The 21,807-nt window shown below is 41.2% G+C and overlaps 1 protein-coding gene across 5 annotated transcripts in view; it reads left to right on the top strand.

Moving 5' to 3' along the window:
• Positions 1-21,807, top strand: part of ARHGEF25 (Rho guanine nucleotide exchange factor 25) — a 1,549,554-nt gene that overhangs the window by 1,358,052 nt on the left and 169,695 nt on the right. For all 5 annotated transcript variants that reach the window (XM_044083599.1, XM_044083598.1, XM_044083600.1 and 2 more), the window contains one exon: positions 19,934-20,011. In XM_044083599.1, the coding sequence (XP_043939534.1) occupies positions 19,934-20,011 (78 nt within the window). The remainder of the gene's footprint in view (positions 1-19,933; positions 20,012-21,807) is intronic.

Raw genomic sequence — 21,807 nt, 5'->3', positions numbered from 1 at the left:
GCCAGGAGAAAGTAATCAAAAGGCACAGCTGGTTAGAAAGCTTTGAAGCCAATAACCGAGGTGTAGTGAAAGGCCTAAGCTTTTACTTTGTCAAGTAACAGAGGAGGTTCAGCTGTAACAAAACCCTTTTTCGTGTCCAGAAATGTGGTGCGTGTAAGTTTTCCTTGTTCCATGTTAGAACAGATATGGTCAGTAACTGACCAAAAAAGTGTAGCTTAGTCAGAAGCCAGCAATGCTGTCCATTAATAAGAATGTCACACTTGGTCATATACTTCAATATTTGATCATAGATAATATTTCTTAATATTTTAGTGAGAGGTCACAGATTTGTGATTGGTTGAAAGTCTCTGGCTGTGGAAGGGGTAGAAACTTTGGCAAGAAATTTATTGAAAAGGGTCATATTGAAAATGAAGAAAACATGCTTGCAGTATAAGGAACTGTCTAGTTTATAGCTGGCAGAATGTGGTGGAAAAAAGCATTATAATCACAGTCTATGTCATTGTTAATGTAAAGAAAATAAATTTCCCATGTAATGCATTTGTTGTTTTCTTACAAAATAATCACACCAAGCCAGTTTGGCAAAATTAAATATGAGGTGACAAAGGAAGAAGTAATGGAAATGCAGATTTGGTGGGACAGCTTTGAAACTGCTAACAGCTTCTAGCTAAAAGCCTTACTGTCAGGACAACTTTTCTCTTGAGCACACTTACATTCAAGCTCCTACACAACAAATACAATCCCTAATTGCTCAAACGTATCAAAAGCACAATCTACTCACTCACAAACTATGACTGCTTTCAATTTCTTAGGCCATCTTACACACTAGCTACCTTTTAAAAAATAACAGCAGCCACCTGGAATAGCCTACCAAACAAATTACCTACATTCAAGTAGAAAAGCTGTAGAAGAAAAAGCTCTGACCCCCCGTGTAAACACACATTTATTTGTTTAATTTACATAGAGGTCTGAAATAGGAAGCAAGTCTTGGACAGCAGAAAGTAGTACAATCTTTCTCTTTTTCAAATGTAAGTAGGTGTGTGGTTGAGTTGTTTTAATTTTAGTTTACTATTTTGTTTGAGTGCAAATATGAAAAAGAGACGTAGTAAAGTTTGATTAGTTTTGCTGTGTATTCTTGATTGCTTATGCAATGTGGTGTGATGTTGATGTGCTTACTGTTCCATGAGCTTGACTCACTGATCTGTCTTTTGCTGTTTTTTTAATAATGTTCCCCCTTCCACTACAATCATACATACAGACAGATGTATAAATTGTTTCTAAGGGTAGTTTTGGAGATTGTGGTCCCTGGCTGAGTGTACTAGTCATTATGCAACCTTCTTGGGCATTTGAGATTGAGACCTTTGCTCTGCATTGGTTTAGATGGGTGTAGAAATAATAGGGATTTATATTTATGTGTGTGTTTACTAGCCTTATTAATTGGGTCAGCTAGGGAGTAATTCTGAATTTCTTCAGGCCATCAGACAAAGATATTTGGTTGACATTGAAGTAATCGTGCAGGATACTAGTAATTTGAGGGAAAATATGGGAGACTGATGATCAGATTTGATCAGGGAAGGAATGACACTAAACAATAAAATAAAAAGTAAAACACAAAGAAAGTGAAGAACACCAACTGCAGAAGCATAAAATCCAAAGTTGTTTAATACTCCAGCGCCTCGGCTAACAAGCCTTTCACAAAGTTAACATCACAATAGCACAAGCTACACTTAAATAACAAATATCACATAATTAATCAGTTAACTAAAACAATTAAACACAAACTAACACTTAATGCAGAAAAGCCTTCCACTCAAGTTCTTTGTGACTTTAGTAGGGGTACAGACTGAGACGACATTTTGTATGGATGCGGTTAAGTATGTTGTCACCTCTGGTGGGAACTTGCACTATATGATCTAGGGAGCTGGTACTGATAAAATAAAAGAACCTCTGAACATAAATATTATTTTTGTATTAAGATTTCAAGTTAATGGGTGGCTAGTTAAATTCATCCAGGATTAGAGTTTTGGAATTAATGTATGTACAGAATTCAGCTTATTAAGGAAGTCATTGTGGTCATCAGGAGAACATTGACAGATGTCCTTCAAGGATGCATCTGCAGTCCTAACATATGGGTTGTCCTGCCTCAGGCAGCCCTTCGGTCGGCCGGATTCCAAAGTCTGGGTCTGGCCTCGGCTGATGTCGCACTTCACCCGACGTCATAGCTGCTGTGAATTGGGTATAAAGGCATCAGCCGGCGCCATTTTCCTCAGTCTTTCTTGCCGCGCGGTGCCCGAAGCAGAAGCTGTTCGCAAGTGCCGGTCGGTCAGATCCAGAGATTACTACTACCGAAGACTTCTAAAAAGCTAAGTACCCCGTTGGGGACTCTTTCTTGCCTCAGCCGATGTCAGAAAAAGTAAATAACTGTTTAACTTGTGGGAAACAAATACCTCATAAGGATTTCCACTCTTACCGCCTTCCTTGCTTAGGCCGAGACCACGACGTAGCAGCTTGTCTAGCCTGTGCTTCCTTCAACCGACGGACACTTAGACATCGGTCGGAGTTTGCAGAGGAGTTTTTTGGTCCCGCTTTTGCTTACAAAATGCCGTCGGAGACTCCGACTTCACAATTAGTTAAAAAGCGTAAGGAAAAGGACCGACACTTGCGGTCCGCGATTTCGGCCGAAACCACGGTTAAGCCAACCGCGAGTGTCTCGGTTTTGGCTGAAACCGAGTCCACGGTTCTTCCTTCGGCCGAAAGCATGCCTCCTATAGCCGAGGCCTCACACAGCATGGCTGAATCTGCTACTGAAATTTCCACTGCTGTTGCAGGTACCCAGGATTTATCAAATACTATTCCTTTAGACATATCTACTCCTGCACGTGGAGCTGCTAGGCCCCCTGCATCTATGTCTATCAAGGCTTTTTCTAGGGCTAAAGCAGCTAAATCTTCTAAGGCCTTGCCTGCTAAAACCCCCTCACACAGGCCTACCTCTAGTTCCCAAATGCTCAGCCTGGCTGAGGATCTCATTTCTTTGATCAGGGGATCCCAACCTCACCCTGACAGGGCCTCTCAACCCCCTCCAGAGAAGAGGCCTAGAGCAGAGCCCCCCGATCCAGTTTCTACAGACTAAAATGGATGGGAGATCGCAGATATACCCCAGGGATTACCTCAGTGTCACTGCTCAACAGAGGCACAGCAAAATAATGGGTATAGTTCCCCATACTAAAGGGGGGTAAAGCCACAAAACTATGGGCTAGGCTTGTAAATGCCCTCGGGCAGATAGCCTAGTATGAACCTATGAACCTATGATTCTGAAAACTCAGAACCTCCAGAAGGCCCATATTCCCCTTATGAGGATTCTGATGCAGAAGACTCCATTCCTTCTGCCTCTCCTCCTGAGGAATTTTCTTTTGGGGAAACTTTACATGCTATGAGAGAGCATTTTCAATGGCAGGGCCAGGATTTTTCAGATTCAAGGAAAAGGCTAAGGACCTTTTTACATTTACCACAACATAGGCCTTTAGCCATTCCTCCAGTACTAACAGTTGTTGATGATGCATATAATGATGCTTGTACTGCCCCTGACTCTCTTCCCCCGGCCCCTGCCAAGCCCGATAGATATTACAGGGTCCCGGACACTCACTTTCACTTGTATAAGGCTCCTATTGCAGATCCTGAAACCATTTCACAGGGCCCCAAAGCTGTAGCAGCTGCCTCTGCCAGAAACCCCCTCCCCTCTGAAAGAGAATCTAGAGCATTAGAGAGATGGGGTAAAAAAGTTTATACTTCTGCTACTCTTTCGGCTAGGGCCTTAAACTGTCAATTCCACATGATTCAGTATCAGGAATTTTGTTAGACCAGCTAAATAAAAAACTGTCCTCTCCTGAACCTATAGACCGTAAGTCCCTTCAGGATTTGGTACATAACACTCAGCAGGTCAGTAATCATTCCTTAAAATGCGGCTATGATGCACTGGAGGCTTCCTTTAGATCAGCTATGACTGGAACAGTGATTAGAAGGCATGCATGGTTAAAAGAACAATCCTTACCAGACCATGTAAAGTCAAAACTCCTAGATGCTCCCATGGAGAAACAAAGTTTGTTTGGTTCCCCTGCACAGCAAGTGCTAAAGAAGGTGGAAGAAAAAGCAAAATCTGTCCAAACAGTCAAGGATTTCTTACAGGTCCAGCCTCCAAGGTTTAGTAGAAATTGGCCTTCGAAGAATTGGTCCTTTCCAGACACCTCCAGAGCACAGAGAGGCAGAAATAGGTGCCCAAGAGGCAGAGGTCAATCCAGAGGTGCCTACAGGGGACGTCAGTGGCAGCCTAACAACCAGAGAAGTACTGCCACAGATCCAGCTACGACCACTTCCACAGGACAGACACAATGACTTGGCTCTGATACCGCCTACCAGGGAACAACTGGAAGCACCCTTAGGTGGAAAGCTAGCCTTATTTTCTGTAAACTGGCATTACATTACAGGAGACAAATTGATTTTACAGACAATAGACAAAGGCTACAGGTTTCACTTCCACACTCTACCAAAAAAGAGAGGAATGCCAAACCTACCACCAAACCAAAAAACGAACGCTCTAGAACAAATCAACCACCTACTAAGGATGAGAGCTATAGAAAAGGTACCTTCCATGGAACAAGGGCAAGGATTTTACTCCAGACTTTTCCTGGTACCAAGAAAAGAAAACCAATGGAGGCCTATTATCGACCTGTCCGCTCTGAACACATATCTCATTGTTCCAAAATTCAAAATGCTGACCCTACAGCAACTTCTTCCCATGCTGGGCAAGGAGTCTTGGCTGGTGACTCTAGATCTCAAGGAGGCATACCTGCACGTCCCTATATGACCAGATTGCAGAAGATACCTCAGATTTCTTGCAGGATCAGAGCATTATCAATTCTCAGCATTGCCCTTTGGCTTATCTACTGCGCCCAGAGTATTCACAAAATGCCTGGCATCAGTAATTGCTCATTGCAGGCTTCAGGGAATTCAGATTTACCCATACCTGGACGACTGCCTAATACAAGCGGACAACAAGACCAAATTAACAAAAGATTTGGAAAAGGTTATACAACTACTGCAAGCCCTGGGATACACAGTCAACATGAAAAAGTCAAGGCTGGTACCATCCCAAAGGATAACATTCTTGGGTGCAGAACTGGACACATCAAATCAGATGGCATTTCTCACAGCAGAAAAGCAAAAGCAACTACCACTCTATTTCATGGCATTAACAACACAGAACCAGCTTACAGCAAGGAAAATCCTGCAAGCCCTGGGTTATATGGCATCCTGCATAATATTGATACCACATGCCAGACTGCATATGAGGAAGTTGCAATGGTACCTAAGGAATGTATGGTCTCAACACAAGGTGGGCTCAGGCCTGTCAGATGAACAGAGGACTGCCTTTCCACAAACCTCACCCAAGCCAGACTATCACCACGGACGCCTCAGACCTAGGCTGGGGGGCACACATGGTGGACAAGTGTATACAAGGCCTATGGACACAAGACCAGCTGAACCTTCACATAAATCTAAAAGAGATGCTGGCAGTGAAACAGGCACTACAGACATTCAGACCTTTTCTTCAACAGGGTCATTTGCTGATAAGGACGGACAACACCACAGTCATGTGGTATATCAACAAACAAGGAGGAACACACTCATATCCTCTATGCCGGACGGCAATGGACCTGTGGAATGTAGCCCTGAACCTCAACATTCAACTCCAGGCAAAATTTGTGCCAGGAAAAGAAAATATACTAGCAGACACCTTAAGCAGAACTACCACGGATGCCCACGAATGGATGCTGCATCCAGACATCTTCAAAACCATTACAAAGAAATGGGGACTATCAGAAATAGACCTGTTCGCATCCCCACACAACCACCAATTGAGGAAATTCTGCACAAGGACATACCACCCTCTTGCTTGGAAGGTGGACTCCCTATCCTTCAGATGGGAAAACCTGACAGCGTATGCATTCCTACCTCTTCCTTTGATGCACAAAGTGCTACTGAAGATCAAAGAAGATCACCCAAGGATCATCCTGATAGCTCCAGACTGGCCGAGGCAGCATTGGTACCCGCTACTGAGGAGTATGTCTCGGACACACGCATGGCCTCTACCTCTAGTTCCTTTACTGCTAACACAGAACAACTACAAGATCCTACATCCAAACTTGAACACACTGCAGCTAGCTGCCTGGAACATTACATAAAACAAAATAACCCAGATTTATCTCAGAGGGTTAAGGACACTATCCTGGACCCTCCACAAGGAAGACTTATTCAGCCAAATGGAAAAGATACCTCATTTGGAGTGCAGCAAAAGGAGAAAATGTATCATTAGCAAACATAGCTAACATCCTGGAATACTTAGCAGAACTTTTCCATAATGAATGGCCTGTCTTACTCCTCCATTAAGATTCATGCATCAGCAATTTCAGCAGAATACAACATGGATCCTCCAGTCTTCTCTCATCCTCTACTCAGGCAGTTTCTGAGAGGAATTAAAAACATAAAGCCTCCAAGGAAGCCACCTTTGCCTACATGGGACCTTAACTTTGTGCTGGAAAAGTTAACACTTCCCCCTTTCGAGCCAGCAGCAACAGCAGAATTACAGTTCTTATCTTGGAAAACTGCTTTCCTGCTTGCAATCACTTCAGCAAGAAGGGTTTCTGAATTACAGGCATTAATGGCAGTACAGCCCTTCCTTATCCTCCATCAGGATAGAGTGTCCTTGAGAACCAATCCTACTTTTATGCCAAAAGTGGTCTCCAGGGTATCATTGAACCAAGCAATCCACCTACCAGCATTCTTCCCCAACCCACAGAACAGGGGGGAAAGATTACTACATACCTTGGATGTGCACAGGCAATTGCGCTACTATCTGGACAGAACCAAGACCAACAGAAAAACTGACCAGCTTCTGGTAGCATATGCAACAGGAATGGAAGGGAAAGCAATTTCAAAACAGACAATCTCAAAATGGATAGGAAATTGCATTAGATTTTGTTACTCTTTTCATGGAAAGGCAACTCCAGAAAACATCAGACCTCACTCCACAAGGGCTACAGCCACTACTACAGCTTTCCTATGAGGAGTGGCTACCAAAGACATTTTAGAAGCTGCTACTTGGAGCTCTGTGCATACATTTGCCAAGCATTATAATCTACCTTTATGCTCCAGATCCCGAGCAGGTTTTGCAACTGTTGTTTTGCAAGGGATCTTAACTACACCATAATCATCTTAGTGCCTCCTCCCCCAGTTTGGCTATGGTATTCTACCCATATGTTAGGACTGCAGATGCATCCTTGAAGGACATAGTACAGTTTTGTACCTACCATAAATGTAGATGTCCGAGAGGTATGCATCTGCAGTCAGGATTACCCACCCTCCTTCTACTCTGTGGTACTCCTAGGGTATTTGCCCATCTTGTAGCTAGCTGGGGGAATCTATTATGGTGTATTTGTTTGTATATATGTACATACATGCTTATATTGTTTGCTCTCTACTATTTGGAATCTTTTGCATTTATCCAAATTTAGCCTTCCTAGAGGGCACCTGGCATCTAGGGCAAGAAACACTGAGGAAAATGGCGTCGGCTGATGCCTTTATACCCAATTCACAGCAGCTATGACGTCAGGTGAAGTGCGACATCAGCCGAGGCCAGACCCAGACTTTGGAATCCGGCCAACCGAAGGGCTGCCTGAGGCAGGACAACCCATATGTTAGGACTGCAGATGCATACCTCTCGGACATCTACATTTATGGTAGGTACAAAACTGTACTTTATCTGTAGTTGGCAATAATGTGGTAATTGTGTAACTAAGGTGAAAGGAGTTCCAAACCAGTAAGAGGTAATGGGAGAGTAGATAAATATAGATACTCTTCGCAGTTCCTAGATGTTCTGGAGTGATAGGAGCAGTGTCATGGTATGGAATGAGTACCAGCAGTACATTAACAAAAACATTGTGACTACATGAGTTTGCATCTCAGGAAAGCATGAAGGTTAGGAAATGTTTGTTCAGACTTCTGTCACTAAACAGTGCCAATTTAATGTAGGATGGATTGGAATTTGCTAGGTTAGAATATCCAAGAGGTGTACCATACCTGTAAAAGGCACAGTTGGGGCAAAAGAAAATCTTAGCCAGTATGTGGAATGAAAAAAATGCAGGCCATCTCTGGCAAAATAGTTTGGTCTCTGTCATCACCTCTAATGCTGATGCATATAAGGTTCCCCCTGTAATGACACAGTTAATTAGCTAATTGTTGAAGCTAGTTATTTTGTTTTAAAATTGTGGCATCTTGTCGGAGATAGCCAGATAGGGTTAAAGACAAGTGTTTTTCTTGCCTTGGACACTTGCATAGACAGCTCGGTCATGTCTCTCTGCATCTATTCTAGGGTGGAGCATCTATGATCATTCACCTCCACAAGCCAACTAAAAGGGCTATACTCACATTTGGGGTGAAAGTATTTAATTACATCCTGGAGCCAGAAAGACAGTTGACAGTCCCTTATATTTGCTTAGTGTTTTATGTGGCACATAAATGCATTTGACTGTGGCATCACCTGTTACTAGTACATTGCCAGGTGTGACCATGTCCTGTGGACCCAGACTGACTTTTGTTAGATGTGGGTGAAGGTGTATTTGTGGGTGCGGTACTAGGTGGCTGAGGTTTGTCTAAGCAGTGCCTAGAAGGCTTAGGTTGTGATTTCTTTACAACTTCAGCATAAGTAGGTGTAAAGATGAGTGGTTGTGGTAGTAAACTGTTTATTGACATGTGGGGTATGTGATGGTAGTAAGCAGCTTTCTAATGTGTGGGGTATGTGATGGTAGTAAGCAGCTTACTAATGTGGGGTATATGATGGTAGTAAGCAGCTTACTAACGTGTGGGGTATGTGATGGTAGTAAGCAGCCTACTAGCATGGGGTATGTGATGGTAGTATGCTGCTTACTGATATGCTAGGTATATGATAGTAGTAAGCTGCTTACTGACATGTGAGGTATGTGATGGTAGTAAGCAGCTTACTAACGTGGGGTATGTGATGGTAGTAAGCTGCTTACTGACATGTGGGGTATGTGATGGTAGTAAGCTGCTTACTGACATGTGGGGTATGTGATGGTAGTAAGCTGCTTACTGACATGTGGGGTATGTGATAGTAAGTTGCTTACTGGCATGGGGTATGTGATAGTAGTAAGCTGTTTACTGACATGTGGGGTATGTGATGGTAGTAAGATGCTTACTGACGTGGGGTGTGTGATGGTAGTAAGCTGCTTACTGAGGTAGGGTATGTGACAGTAAGCTGCTTACTGATGTGGGGTATGTGATGGTAGTAAGCTGCTTACTGATGTGGGGTATGTGATGGTAGTAAGCAGCTTACTGACGTGGGGTATGTGATGGTAGTAAACAGCTTACTAATGTGGGGTGTGTGATGGTAGTAAACTGCTTACGGGTATGTGATGGTAGTAAGCAGCTTACTGACATGTGGGGTGTGTGATGGTAGTAAGCAGCTTACTGACCTGTAGGGTATGTGATTTTATTAAGCTGCTTACTGTCGTGTAGGGTATGTGAAGGCAGTAAGCAGTTTACTGACATGTAGGGTATGTGATGGTAGTAAACAGCTTACTGATGTGGGTTATGTGATGGTAGTGATGGTAGTAAGCTGCTTACTGACATGGGGTATACGACAGTAAGCTGCTTACTGAATTGGGGTATGTGATAATAAGCTGCTTACTGGCATGTGGGGTATGTGATAGTAGTTAGTTGCTTCTGACATGGGGTATATGATAGTAGTAAGCTGCTTACTGACATGTGGGATATGTGATAGTAGTAAGCTGCTTACTGGTGTGGCATTTACTTACATGTGAGATAGCCTGATGTCTGGCCAGGGTACCAAAGCCAAAAAACGTCAAATGTATGACCTAAGCCTGCTGGTGTAAGTAAGTGGACATATGAGCATAATCCTGCCCAGTCAGATTTGAACATACTCACTGAGGTTTTGCAGGAACCCATGGTATGCCCGATTACCTCTGAGGCTTCAGCTATAGTGACCTTGATGCAGGTCTGGATGTTATCTATTTCTCATGTGCTCTGTATGACTGATCATATTGATATGGTTGAGAAGGGGAAAACAAGGCTCATTATCTCAGTGGGACAGGAGAGCATACCTCAAATCCTAGTTGGAGAAAAGGTATCTGGATCATTAATTGAGCTCCACCCAGATTCTGATCCGCCTTGCTTTGTGAAAGCAGATGTCACACCCAGGGAAAGAAACAAAAAGGCAAAGAACATTTCTCTTTCTCAGACACCTCAAGAAAGGAATGAATGGAATTCCCACAGACCTATACAAGGCCATTTTGTCTCTCAGACCTCCTTACTTTTTTTCTGCTTCCTCTCTGTCTAGCCCTTCTCAGAAGAGACAGCATGAATCTTCTTCCAAGGAGGAAGAATCTGAGTCTGATGAACACTCGGCTTATTCATCTGAAATTTATTGACAGCCTAGATGTTTTTTGATCATGAAGAAACACTATCTCCCGATTCTCCTGTTGGGGAAATTTCCTTTGGGGAAACCATCACAATAATTAGGCATCATTGTACTAGAAATATAGAAAAGTTTCTGATGTGCAGAGGAGATATTGTGGTTTATTAGAGATAGGAGCTCCTATGCCGGGCCACTGTCCCTCCAGTTTTTCATGCCTTTCTGTATGCATTTAATTCCACTTCTACCCCCTCCTGATTTCCCAGCCCCCCCCCCAGCTCCTAACAGGCCTAATAGGTTCTACAAAGTTCCAGGGGATCCAAGATTTCTCTATAAAAATCCTTTGGTGGATCCTTCTGTGTTTTCTGTGTTCACTGAAAGCCTTCCAAACATTTATCAGTTCTTAATGTTTTACCTTCAGACAGAGACAGTAGGGTCATGTGCAGAAACAGAAAGAAGGTTTACACTTCTGCCACTCTGGCCTTCAGGACATTAAATTATCGGACCCAAATGACTAAGTAACTGTTGTTTATTCTTGGTGAATTGTATAAGACTGACTAACTTTGTGGTTTCTGAAACTAAGCAGCAGGCTATTTGTGTCAGGCTACTCAGATGGCTGGACATCCCATTAAATGTAGTTATGGTGCAGTGGAGGCTTCTTCCTGGACGGCTGTTCCTGGATCTGCCATCATGTGATATGTGTAGCTTCATTCTCAGTATCTCCTGAGGATATTAAAGCTAAGTTGTTAGACCCACTTCCTCACAGGGATTTCCTTTTGGTCCTGTTACCACAGACCTGTTCAAGTCTTTGCAAGAAAAATTTAAAAGTATTCAAGAATTTAGGCAATTTTTTCCTCACCTCATTTCCCTTGTATGAAAGGAACTAGCTGGCTAAGCTCACTTTCTTTTCTTGTATGAACCCAAAAATCTGCTCCCAAAGGCAGGAAGTTACTTAGAAGAATATTTCAAGACATACTACAAGGATTCTAATTCAAGGAAACCTCCCTTCCAACCAAATCAGCGTAATTACTCTTTTTCTTCTCTCTTTCCTTCGTGATCCACATGTCCTCTAGTCCAAAAGACCAGTCTCCTGGTCACCAGCTTGGCGACTCATGACTTCTGACAAGTGGGTCTTGTCTATCATTCAGTACAGCTACAAAATGACTTGGAAGTACATTCCAGTCTTATGAGACATTCCTCCCCTCCATCCAACCAGGTGAACCTTCTTCCTTGTACTTACAAGGTCTTTGCAGCCATGGTAACATGTACCACCACAACATCTAGGAATGAGCTGTTATTCCAGACTTTTCCTGGTACCTAGAAAAGCAGAAGATTGGATAGCCATTGTAGATTTGTCTCATCTCAGTGCCTTTTTGAGTGTATCTTTTTCAAACTGCTTTCCCTTCAAACTCTTCACCCCTTTATTTTACCCCAAACTTTTCTGGTATCCTTGGATTTGAAGGATGCTTGCCCCCATATTCCCATTCATCCTTCTTACAAGAAACTCCTCAAATTCTCAGCTTGTTCATCACACATTCAGCTCTCTGCTGTACCCTTTGGGTTATCCACAGCCCCCAGGGTTGTTACAAAATACCTAACCCCTGTTGTCACCTTTTGCAGGACTCACTGAATATAAATATTCCCATACCTCAACAGCCTTCTTATACAGGCAACTTCTCAGGAAGACTCTTCAAGGCATCTCAACTATGCTATCGCCCTTCTGCAGAGGCTGGGCTTCACAATCAGTCTAAAAAAGGCAATGCATTGACCCCTACCCAGATCTAGTCTTTCTGGGTTGCAGGCTGAACACATGTTTAATGATAGCTTTTCTCCCAAAAGAGAAAGTTCAGACTTTCGCCTTGCATTTTCAGCCCCTCTTCCTTTACAATCTTGCACTGCAAGGGAAATTCTAAAGGCTTTGGGGTTCATGGCAGCTTCTACCCCTATGAGCCCCTTTGCCAAACTCCAAACGAGAAAGATCCAATAGTAGCTCTCTAGCCCAACAGTGTTACCCATTACACACTAGGATTCCACTGTTACCTTTTCTAAAGAAAGTTAAATTGTTGGATCTGTCGGTTGCAGCTGAATCCAAGACCAGTTGTTATCACTCAGGAACTTCACACAGATGCATCAGATCTAGTTTGGGGTGTTTAGTCAGGATCCTTAGTAGATCAGGGTCAGTGAACCCTCAAGCAAAGGAAGGAGTACATCAGTGTGAAAGTGATGAAGGCACTCATTCAATCTCTACAAGTATTTTCTCACAAGTGGAATCCAGAACCCCTCAGTATTTTCACAGACAACACTACAGTCATGTGATATATAAACACACTATCAGCTGCACAGACTGGCTTTTCTGGCAGGGGACCAAGCTATAAAAAATAAATCTGTCTCTACAAGCCGTTAACATTTCTTCCCAGGACATTGTTCTTGTGGATTCATTAAGCAGGTCTCTGAAAGACCTTCATGCATGAATGTTGAACAGGGAGGTCTTCCTGGACATAGTCCAAAAATGGGGTATCCATCAGATTGACCTATTTGCTGCCACTCACAGCCGGCAGCTCAGGCTATTTTGCTCAAGGATCCCTTGTCCTCAGGCTTGCAGCATGGACACAATGTCTTCTTCTTGGGAGGGGAAGTTCCTTTATGCCTTCCCTCCACTTCTGCTAATGTTGAAGTGTCTGTTAAAGATTCTAAGGGACAGAACAAAATATTGCTGGGGATTCCTTGGTCCAGGCAGCATTGGTTACCCCTTCTTCATCATCTGGCTAGGAGTCATCATCATAAGTTACCCGATACAATGGACTTGCTCACACAGAAAATGGGTTCTTTGCTTCATCCTGGCTTGCTGGCCCTCTATCTGATATTGTGAATGATAGAATTCTACTCCCTTTCAGACACCAATTTTCTAAGGACATGCTTCAAGTTCTCCAGGAGTAGAAAAAAACTACCACTAAAAGATGTTATATATCCAAATGGAAAAAGATTTTCTGTCTGGTGTCACAAAACAAACAGAATCCCTCATAAACAGGGTTTAGGGCTGTGCCTTCTCACTTGTGTTAGCCCTTAGTAGCAGGTCTAGCCTATTTTTTTATCAAGGGACACCTATCTGCCCTTTCTGCAGGTATGTCTCTTATCTGCCCTTTCTACAGGTATGGCCTCTTGATCCTCCCCTGGTTTTTTAGAACTGAGGTAAAGCAATTTCTCAAAGGTGTCTTTCATTTGCACCCACCAAGGGGGCTATTACCCCTCCATAGAACTTTAATTTTGTGCTGCAAAAGCTTAATCAGCCACCTTTTGAACCAGCTTCTTCAGCAGTCCTAAAATTTTGTACTTGGAAAACCATTTTGCTGGTAACCGTTATTTCTACCAGTAGGGTTTCCGAGTTTCAAACCATAATGGCCTCCCATCCCTTCCTTGTTTTCCATAAGGATAGAGTGTCTCTTAGGGCCAATTCTTCCGTCATGCCTAAAGTGGTTAATGAATTGTCTCTCAGCCTATTAATCTGTCTGCTTTCTTTTCAAACCCTCAAAACAAGGGTGAAAGACTTTTACATTCCTTGGATATACTCATACATTTGAGATCCTATCTGGATAAGACTAAGGACATTATGAAGATAGATGAGCTGTGTGTTTCCTTCCAGGAAGCCAAGTTAGTTAATCCTGTCTCCAAGCAAACAATTGCCAACTGGATTTCAAAGTCCATTTCCTTTTGTTCCTCCCACCATGGTAAGTCCTTATCCTTTCCAGTTAAGGCTCATTCCACTGGAGCAGTTTTTCCTCTTCGGCCTTTTGCAAAGGAACTGATTCCAGGGCTGTTTTAGAGGCAACCTTTTGTCATCTGTGCATATTTTCAGAAAACACTACAAGTAGAGGCTTTCTCTAGATCTAGAGCTATTTTTGCTAGGTCCGTACTGTCTGAATTGATAGACAGCTGTCCATTTCCTGGTCTATCTACCCTTTCTAATTCATAAGCTTTGGGAATCACTCAACAGTGTTGGAATACTGCAATGGTGATCTAAGGAAGGACATTATACAATTATGTAAGAGCTTACCGTAACAGTAGATGTCCTACTTATCACTGTTGCAGTATTACTTCCAACTCTCATACCCCCGTTCTAATATTTATCTTGTTAGTTCTCATGGACTGAGAAAGGACCATCTTTGGGCTCATTCTCCTCTTAGCTGACCTTAATTCTTTTTGCTAGTTCTTTTCCTCTGGTGTCTCCAGGTCTTTGGGCTTAGATAATCTGAGAATTTTATGTTTATATGTCCGCTTATAAACCCTTAAACCCACAGACCTAGGTCACACATCAGAAGTACAACTATATGGAATGGTTTTTGGCTTTGTACCCAGGCCAGATGACAAGTTACCTCAGTGAGATACCCCAACTGTATTGGAATTTTGCAACAATGATCAGTAGGATGTCCATTGCTATGGTAAGTTCTTACACAAATGTAATTTGTTTCAGAGGCTATCACGATGTGCACCTCTCACTTATCATATCAGTGCAAGCTAAAACTAAAGTATTGCTAGTAAACATGAGGCAATTGCTACACTATTTTACAGTCCCTAACACGAGAGGGCTGCTTCTAGTCTTATCTTGTTTGATTAATTGGGTAGTTTTTAAGTGGCTCATCACAATAACATACAGTTGTGGATAATGATCTAAAGTGAAGACACTCCCACTGAAATGGCAAACAGACCAGTCAGGAAAGTCACACACATACTGCCCAATCAGAGACAGCTAGAAATCACATTCCCACTGCTCTTTCTTTCAACGAGAGCAAAAAAAGTACATTCATCCCAGACCGTTTCCTGATAAGTCATTTGCAAGCTCTCTGGTGATCTGTAGTCTCATCCCTGAAGTTGCAGATTTTAAAACTAGACTGGAAAATGGGGTTCATGGTTTAGGTATTGAAATGTACACCTAGTGGGAGGGAAGATATGAAACAAGAAGAATGTAGAAAAATTCAAAATAGTTACAAAGCAACTTTTGCTGGCAGATTAAACCTTGTCCTATTCAGATTACCATAAACAAAAGTGCTGCTTTTCAGATCCTTCCACAGTTCAAACAGAGTTAATCCTATCGCAGTTAAAGAATGCAACAAAAAAATTTGTTAAACGGCCCTAACCAAGAACTTTCTTTTAAAAGTCCTTGAAAAAACAAAACAAATCAAATTTAAAATAAAAAGTTTGAAGTATAAGAGGCTGCAGTTGAATGAGAGCAAAAAGCAAGAAGAAATACAAGCACGCAAATCATAAACCAGAGTTGGCAGGTTTCACAGATCCTTGAGCTGCAGTGGCTTTTTGCACCATAGAACATGGACTCCTGATGGAGCAGTTGTAGCTTCATACAGCTTATCTCTCACTGTGCTCATCTGATCTGCTTTTTACCTTGTGGGGTAGATGCAGAGGCTTATCTCAGGAATTTATTCTTCCTTGAGCATTTGTTTGATGGCCGACCTTCTCAGGGATCCATCTTGAGACACTTACTGATAATATTCTTGGAAAACTTATTATTGATAGTACCCTTGGGACACTTGTTATTGATAATATATATGGCTCTTCTTGGAAACATGAGTCAGAGGAGATGCTTGATGTACCACTATTACAATAGTGATACCCAGCTTTACCTCTCCTTCCCATAGGAATACACTATAGCTTTAACTACTCAGTCTGAATACCATCCTTGTTTGAAAGAGAAACGATCACTTTTAGGTTGAACCACTGAAGACTGAGACAGTGGTATTGCTGCAAATTTGAGGTCCTCCACAACTCATAGTCTTTCCCCATAATTGTCTGCAGTGAGGACAAGCTCAAGTCTGTGAAGTGGGTGAGGAACTGGTATAAACCTTAATAGGAAGCAGTCACGTAGGCATTGCACAGGAATGTTATTAAATGTTATCACCTGATGATGATTCCCCAGGTAAAACAATTTATTACATCAGAGAATCCTGCTATGATTGAGTATACTTTCATTTCTGCATGACTAGAAAACTACAATACTTTCCATGTAGGGCTTTCTGCTGTGGACTCTTGAGGGACTTCAGTAGATGTAGAAGTCAGTAATCCTATCAAGGAGTACTTATCCGTATGAAATTGCTAAGTGTTACAAGGTGTTTGCACTGACTGCTGGTTGCCTCAGTCTGCCTGTGAGGTTTTAGCTCTTAATTTATTTGGCATATAATTTTATACCTACCTATTAAAGCGTTACTGCTCCACTAGGCATGTAGGGTCATATGGTCAGGTAGCAAGCATCTACTAGAGATCATGTCTGCAAGGTTCTGAGATTAATTTCTTTTCCCTTAATAGGCGCTGCTTCTGTTGAAGTTGCTGCTCTGACAGCCTAGAAATATTTGCACTGTGAGTAGCTTTAAGAAGTCCTTGAAGATGTACCTTTTCTCCTGGGCTTGTTTAACCTAATTTAAATTACTTCACTTTATGTGCCTCTAGTCTCTGTTTTTAATTTTGTGACCATTTTTGGTATTTATTTTCTGGAATTATGTGCTTTGTAATTTTGCACTTGTAAGTTAGACAGACTTTCTCGCATTAATATATTGTGATTTATTGATCATACACTGCACAAACCAGATGTGTATTGCATGAGTCAGTCGTTTAATCAGTCGTGCTGTTTCATACTGAACTCAGTAAACTACGATTTTACTTCCACTCCAGATACAATATATTCTGGTTTCTATCAAAATCGCACCCCCCCCCCCCATCCCATCTGGGATAGGTTGACTTCTGACTGATGAAACAAAAACACATTTGCTGTGTTGTATATCTTTTTTTGGTTTTATTCAGTAAGGTTCAAGGATTTTATTTTGTTTCATAGGGTGACTTCTGTCATGCTTCATTTGTACCATGTCCCACCTTGGCAAATCATTTCTGAACTTTCATTTCTCACCATATCCCCATTCAGTTCTGCCTACATGGACTTAAGATAGTTATTCATAGAAAGCTGGTGTGTGTCTTGTTAAAGTGATCTGCTGATAGCTATTCAGAGAAAGCCGGGGTGTGTCTTGTTAAAGTGATCTGCTGACAGAGAAAAAAATTACAAAGAGCAGACCTCTGTGTATCTTTGCCTGTACAACTAAATGGCTTTCCACAATAATTCTTAATGGAACATCTGTCAAATTAAATATTACTCACCTTTCAAAAGTTGCATTTTCATCTGCTTATCCTGCAGAACATAGTGTCAGGGGACCGTAAGACTTTACAACCTTTTTGCAGTGTAATGGCACAAGCTTGTATCTTTCATTGAAAGTATTAAAAAACATCTTGGAGAGGATAGAGAATTATATCCACACACCATGAAAGAGACCGTTATACACACACTACAGTAGTTTTGTTCACCATTTGTGATACATATTGTAAATGTATGCCAATAGCTTGCGCTGTCATTGTAAATAATAAAATAGTGTTCCTTCTTTCTCTACAGTAACAGTCATCATAGAAATGCCGTCCAGCTGTTGTTTCTACTTACGTGCTTCCGTTAAACACTATAGAGTGTCAGGCATATTTGTTGAAACTAATGATGTGCAGATGAGATCTAAGTAGCACGGTTAAAACACATTAGTTGCTGTGATAACCCTAGATCATGTCTGTTTCATACTTGCTGGGTGCAGTCTTTGCAGTTTCCACAGGCTTCTCTCTGTGCAGCATGACAGGCCCTCCTGCTGGTATATGTCAGCCATTACAGTTGTCATACTAGAACAGAAGGCAACAGCAGCGTGTTTTCACTGGTCATTACTCTGATTTCTTGGTGGGAATCAGGACATTTAGCTGTTTAAAAAATAATAATTGTGTTGCTGATATTTCCCTTCAGTTATGTTTATAATGCTAAAATTCTCATCTTTCCTTCATTTAATGATTTGCCAGAATGTCATGCTATTAGACAAGCTAAGAACAAGTTAGCTGTCACTGTTGTTATTGGTGTTTGCTAATAACCATGCTGGTAATGATTAAGGGGCTCTGATGTAATTGCTTAGTAATAACTAAGGAAATCCCATGGTATCAAACACAAACTATTTTTGGTAGTAAACTAAGTGCTATAATTTATAATGTGCAACTCCCCCACCCTTATGATTGCATAGGTGTTTAAGAGCACTTGACCTATATTTTTAAGGCATGGTTGAGAGGGTGGTTGAGGAATGAGACATTTTTAGCAGTAAAACCAGTTGTACCAGTGACATTATCTCTGTGAGTAGTAGGAGTTCCTAATGGAAAACTGCTGTGAAAAAGTAAAGACCAACCATTTTAGACCTGATACAGTCAGACATAAATGTTGCTTCTTAGACCACATTTGCAAGCTTGTCTGGTCTCAGCAACTGTGGGAGATGAACATTGTTTTAAGCATTTCTTTCACAAGCAGCCCCTTGCTGAAAGGCTGGGGTGGTTCCACACTCCTATGTCTAATAAGTGAAAATTTCCGGGGTGTTTGGTAAAAAAAAGAGGTCCATTGTTCTAGCATCTTTCAGTTTAAATGTAGATTGTGGCTGAAAACGAGCATGCATAAAAGAGTTATCTTAGTTATTGGCTGATCTACATTGTATTTGTCCACATATTATGGCTCTATAGCTTGGGAAGTTCCACTCAGAAAGAGTGACCATCTGATCTCCTCCCACCTTCAAACCATAGCATGATGCAAATGGCCTTCTGTTGGAAGATATGATATTTATAAATGGGACTACTACAGTTAGTAAGGGCTGAAACAGGAGTTGCTTAACTGTCATTAGCTCTTTAATAATTTTAGGCGGGCAGCATGTTTTCCATTAGTCTCTAGTGTATAGTCTGTAATCAGATCATTCACCCTGCTATAGCATAGACAGGTTTTTAGAAGACTTAAACTACCATCTTCTCCTTCAACAGCTGTACTTTTTGGAGACAGTGATATACAAGGACACACTGAGTAATGAAAGTAACTAATTTATTTTGAGGGTCTTTGTCTAGAAAGGACAGTAAGTTGTAATATTGTTTATTGGTCTTTGTATAAAAATGATAGTTTTTTCATTCTTCTGAGAGAAGAAAGAGGGAATCAGAGCAACGTAGCTTTCAGACTCTGTAACCAACGTGTGTGTCTTGGTAAGCAGGCTGTGTTTTATAGGGAATAACCAGCTTGCAGCATAACATTCGGACTCACTACAGGAGGTCAGTGACCTGACTATAGTCATGGTCATAACTAGTCATAACAGGAAATGCCCTCATACGAGATCCACACCTTTACAGACTGTTAGTTGTTTAAAGTATCAGTGTCTTGGCTATAGATATTTCCCACTGTCATCTAATCACTTTTGTACAGCATATTTAATTTTTATACTTTGACAACTTTGTTGGGATATTGAGTAACAATCTACTGATTTTTCACCAGGTATGACTCTGTTGGATACATTTCATAACTGACTAATCATTTGTTCATTAATTTATTTGCAGAAAGCTGTAGACGTCATGTGTTTTGTACCAAAACGTTGCAATGATATGATGAATGTTGGACGCTTACAAGGATTTGAGGTATGATCTTTGAACATTTGAGTTTCCATGACTGCTTTAATGATACATCACTAAAGTATGACATTATAAATGTTTTATTAATACATTAAGGTTATTTTGTAATGTAGTCACTGTGCACTATGCTGTATGAGATTTCCTTTAACTTGCCTTCCCTTCCACTGAAGTAACTTCTGCCTTCACCAGCCAGGCTCCCAATATCACTCCTATTTTTATTTGCATTGTGTCTGAAAGAGCAGGAATTGGCCACATTAAGACCAAGCCTTACTCCTGCAGGGGTTCCAGACAAATGTCATAAAGTAGACAGTGGCTTATCTCAGGACTCAAGTATAGTTGGGCAGTTGCCACAGGGGATTAACACTCCAAACTGTTAATAAGCTGTTTCCATATCCACAGGTACAGGGTTTGGTTCCTTCCATCTCCATTTGTCTACTCTGTCACTATTAACAAATCTCTATCCTAACAGTGTTCCTAGGTTATCCCTGAAAAGAGACACATATGTCCAGTGGGCTTACACAATTAAAATTTGTATAAAATACAGTACAATAATGTATTATGCTGGTATGTTGAGCCACCATGGTGCTACATGAAGGTTAAGAGTACAACTAAATACAAAACAAAATGAAAATAAAAAAAGAGTACAACTAAATATGTACTTTTAGGACAAAACCAGTAGTGGTTGTTTTAGTTCTTATCAGAATCTGTCTATTATGAAACAGAATATTAGCAGATCACATGCTTAAATTATGACCATGGCTAATCTGCTAGTGTAGATAACTGTCTGAGATCTTTTACTAGTTGTCTGTACAGCGCATACCTGTCAACTGTCCCTGATTTTGACCCAAATTTTAACTGTGTTCCTCTTAATCCCTCCTAAAACTAGTGACTTGTCAAGAAAGGTGAATAATTGTACTTAAAAAAATGACAGTAATTAGAGTTTTAGGCTTCTCTTACTTCAGAAAATGTATATTAATTCACATTTTTTTATCCTGACAATGTCTCAAATTAATAGTACTAATATTTTAAAAGTGTCCCTGATTGTCCTTGATTATTTCTGGATTTGTCCCTGATTCTGTTGAGATTTGTACCTGATTGGTTGAGACTTGTGCATGGAGGGGGCCACTTGCCTATGATGCAAATGTTAACCTACTTTGATAGCTAGAGAAATGCATTATAGGACAGTTAGGGATGCATGGTATTGAGCAGAGCTTGGTTTTGATTTAGGAAGCAGTGATGACACACAGAGGAAACCAAATGATGGAGAGGTAATTGAAAGCATATTAAAATAACCAGATATTAATTGCAGAAAAGTACAGTTGTGTACATTTACCATAAATGTAGATGTTCGAGTATATTCACTGTTGCAGTCATTACATTTGGGTTATCCGCTTGCAGTAGACCTCATTCGGCCTGATTAACAAAGTCTTGGGTCCTACGTTGGTTGCTGTCTCTTCTTCCATGATCTCAGGTAGTCAGGAGTATAAAACATGCAGCTGATGTCATTACATCAGTTTTTCTTGCCCCAGATGTCAGGTGCTCCCCTAATGGGAAGCATTTAAATCTATAAATATACAAGGTTATACCTCAAACAAAAAGCAAATATACCAAAAAGATTGTAAGCATTGAAAAAGAGAGGAGGTATAGCCAAAAAAAAAAAAAAATCAGGGGGCTGGAGGGAGGGTAACCAGGACTGCAACAGTGAATACACTCTAACATCTACATTTATGGTAAGTGTACACAACTGTACTATGTTCTTCGTGTTTCACAGTTGCAGTCATTACATTTGGGTAGATTCCTAA

This window comes from Protopterus annectens, chromosome 9.part0, assembly GCF_019279795.1.
Source record: "Protopterus annectens isolate FY-2018-M chromosome 9.part0, PAN1.0, whole genome shotgun sequence".
NCBI classification, from domain to species: domain Eukaryota; kingdom Metazoa; phylum Chordata; order Ceratodontiformes; family Protopteridae; genus Protopterus; species Protopterus annectens.
This window is presented reverse-complemented; position numbering and strand designations above follow the sequence as displayed.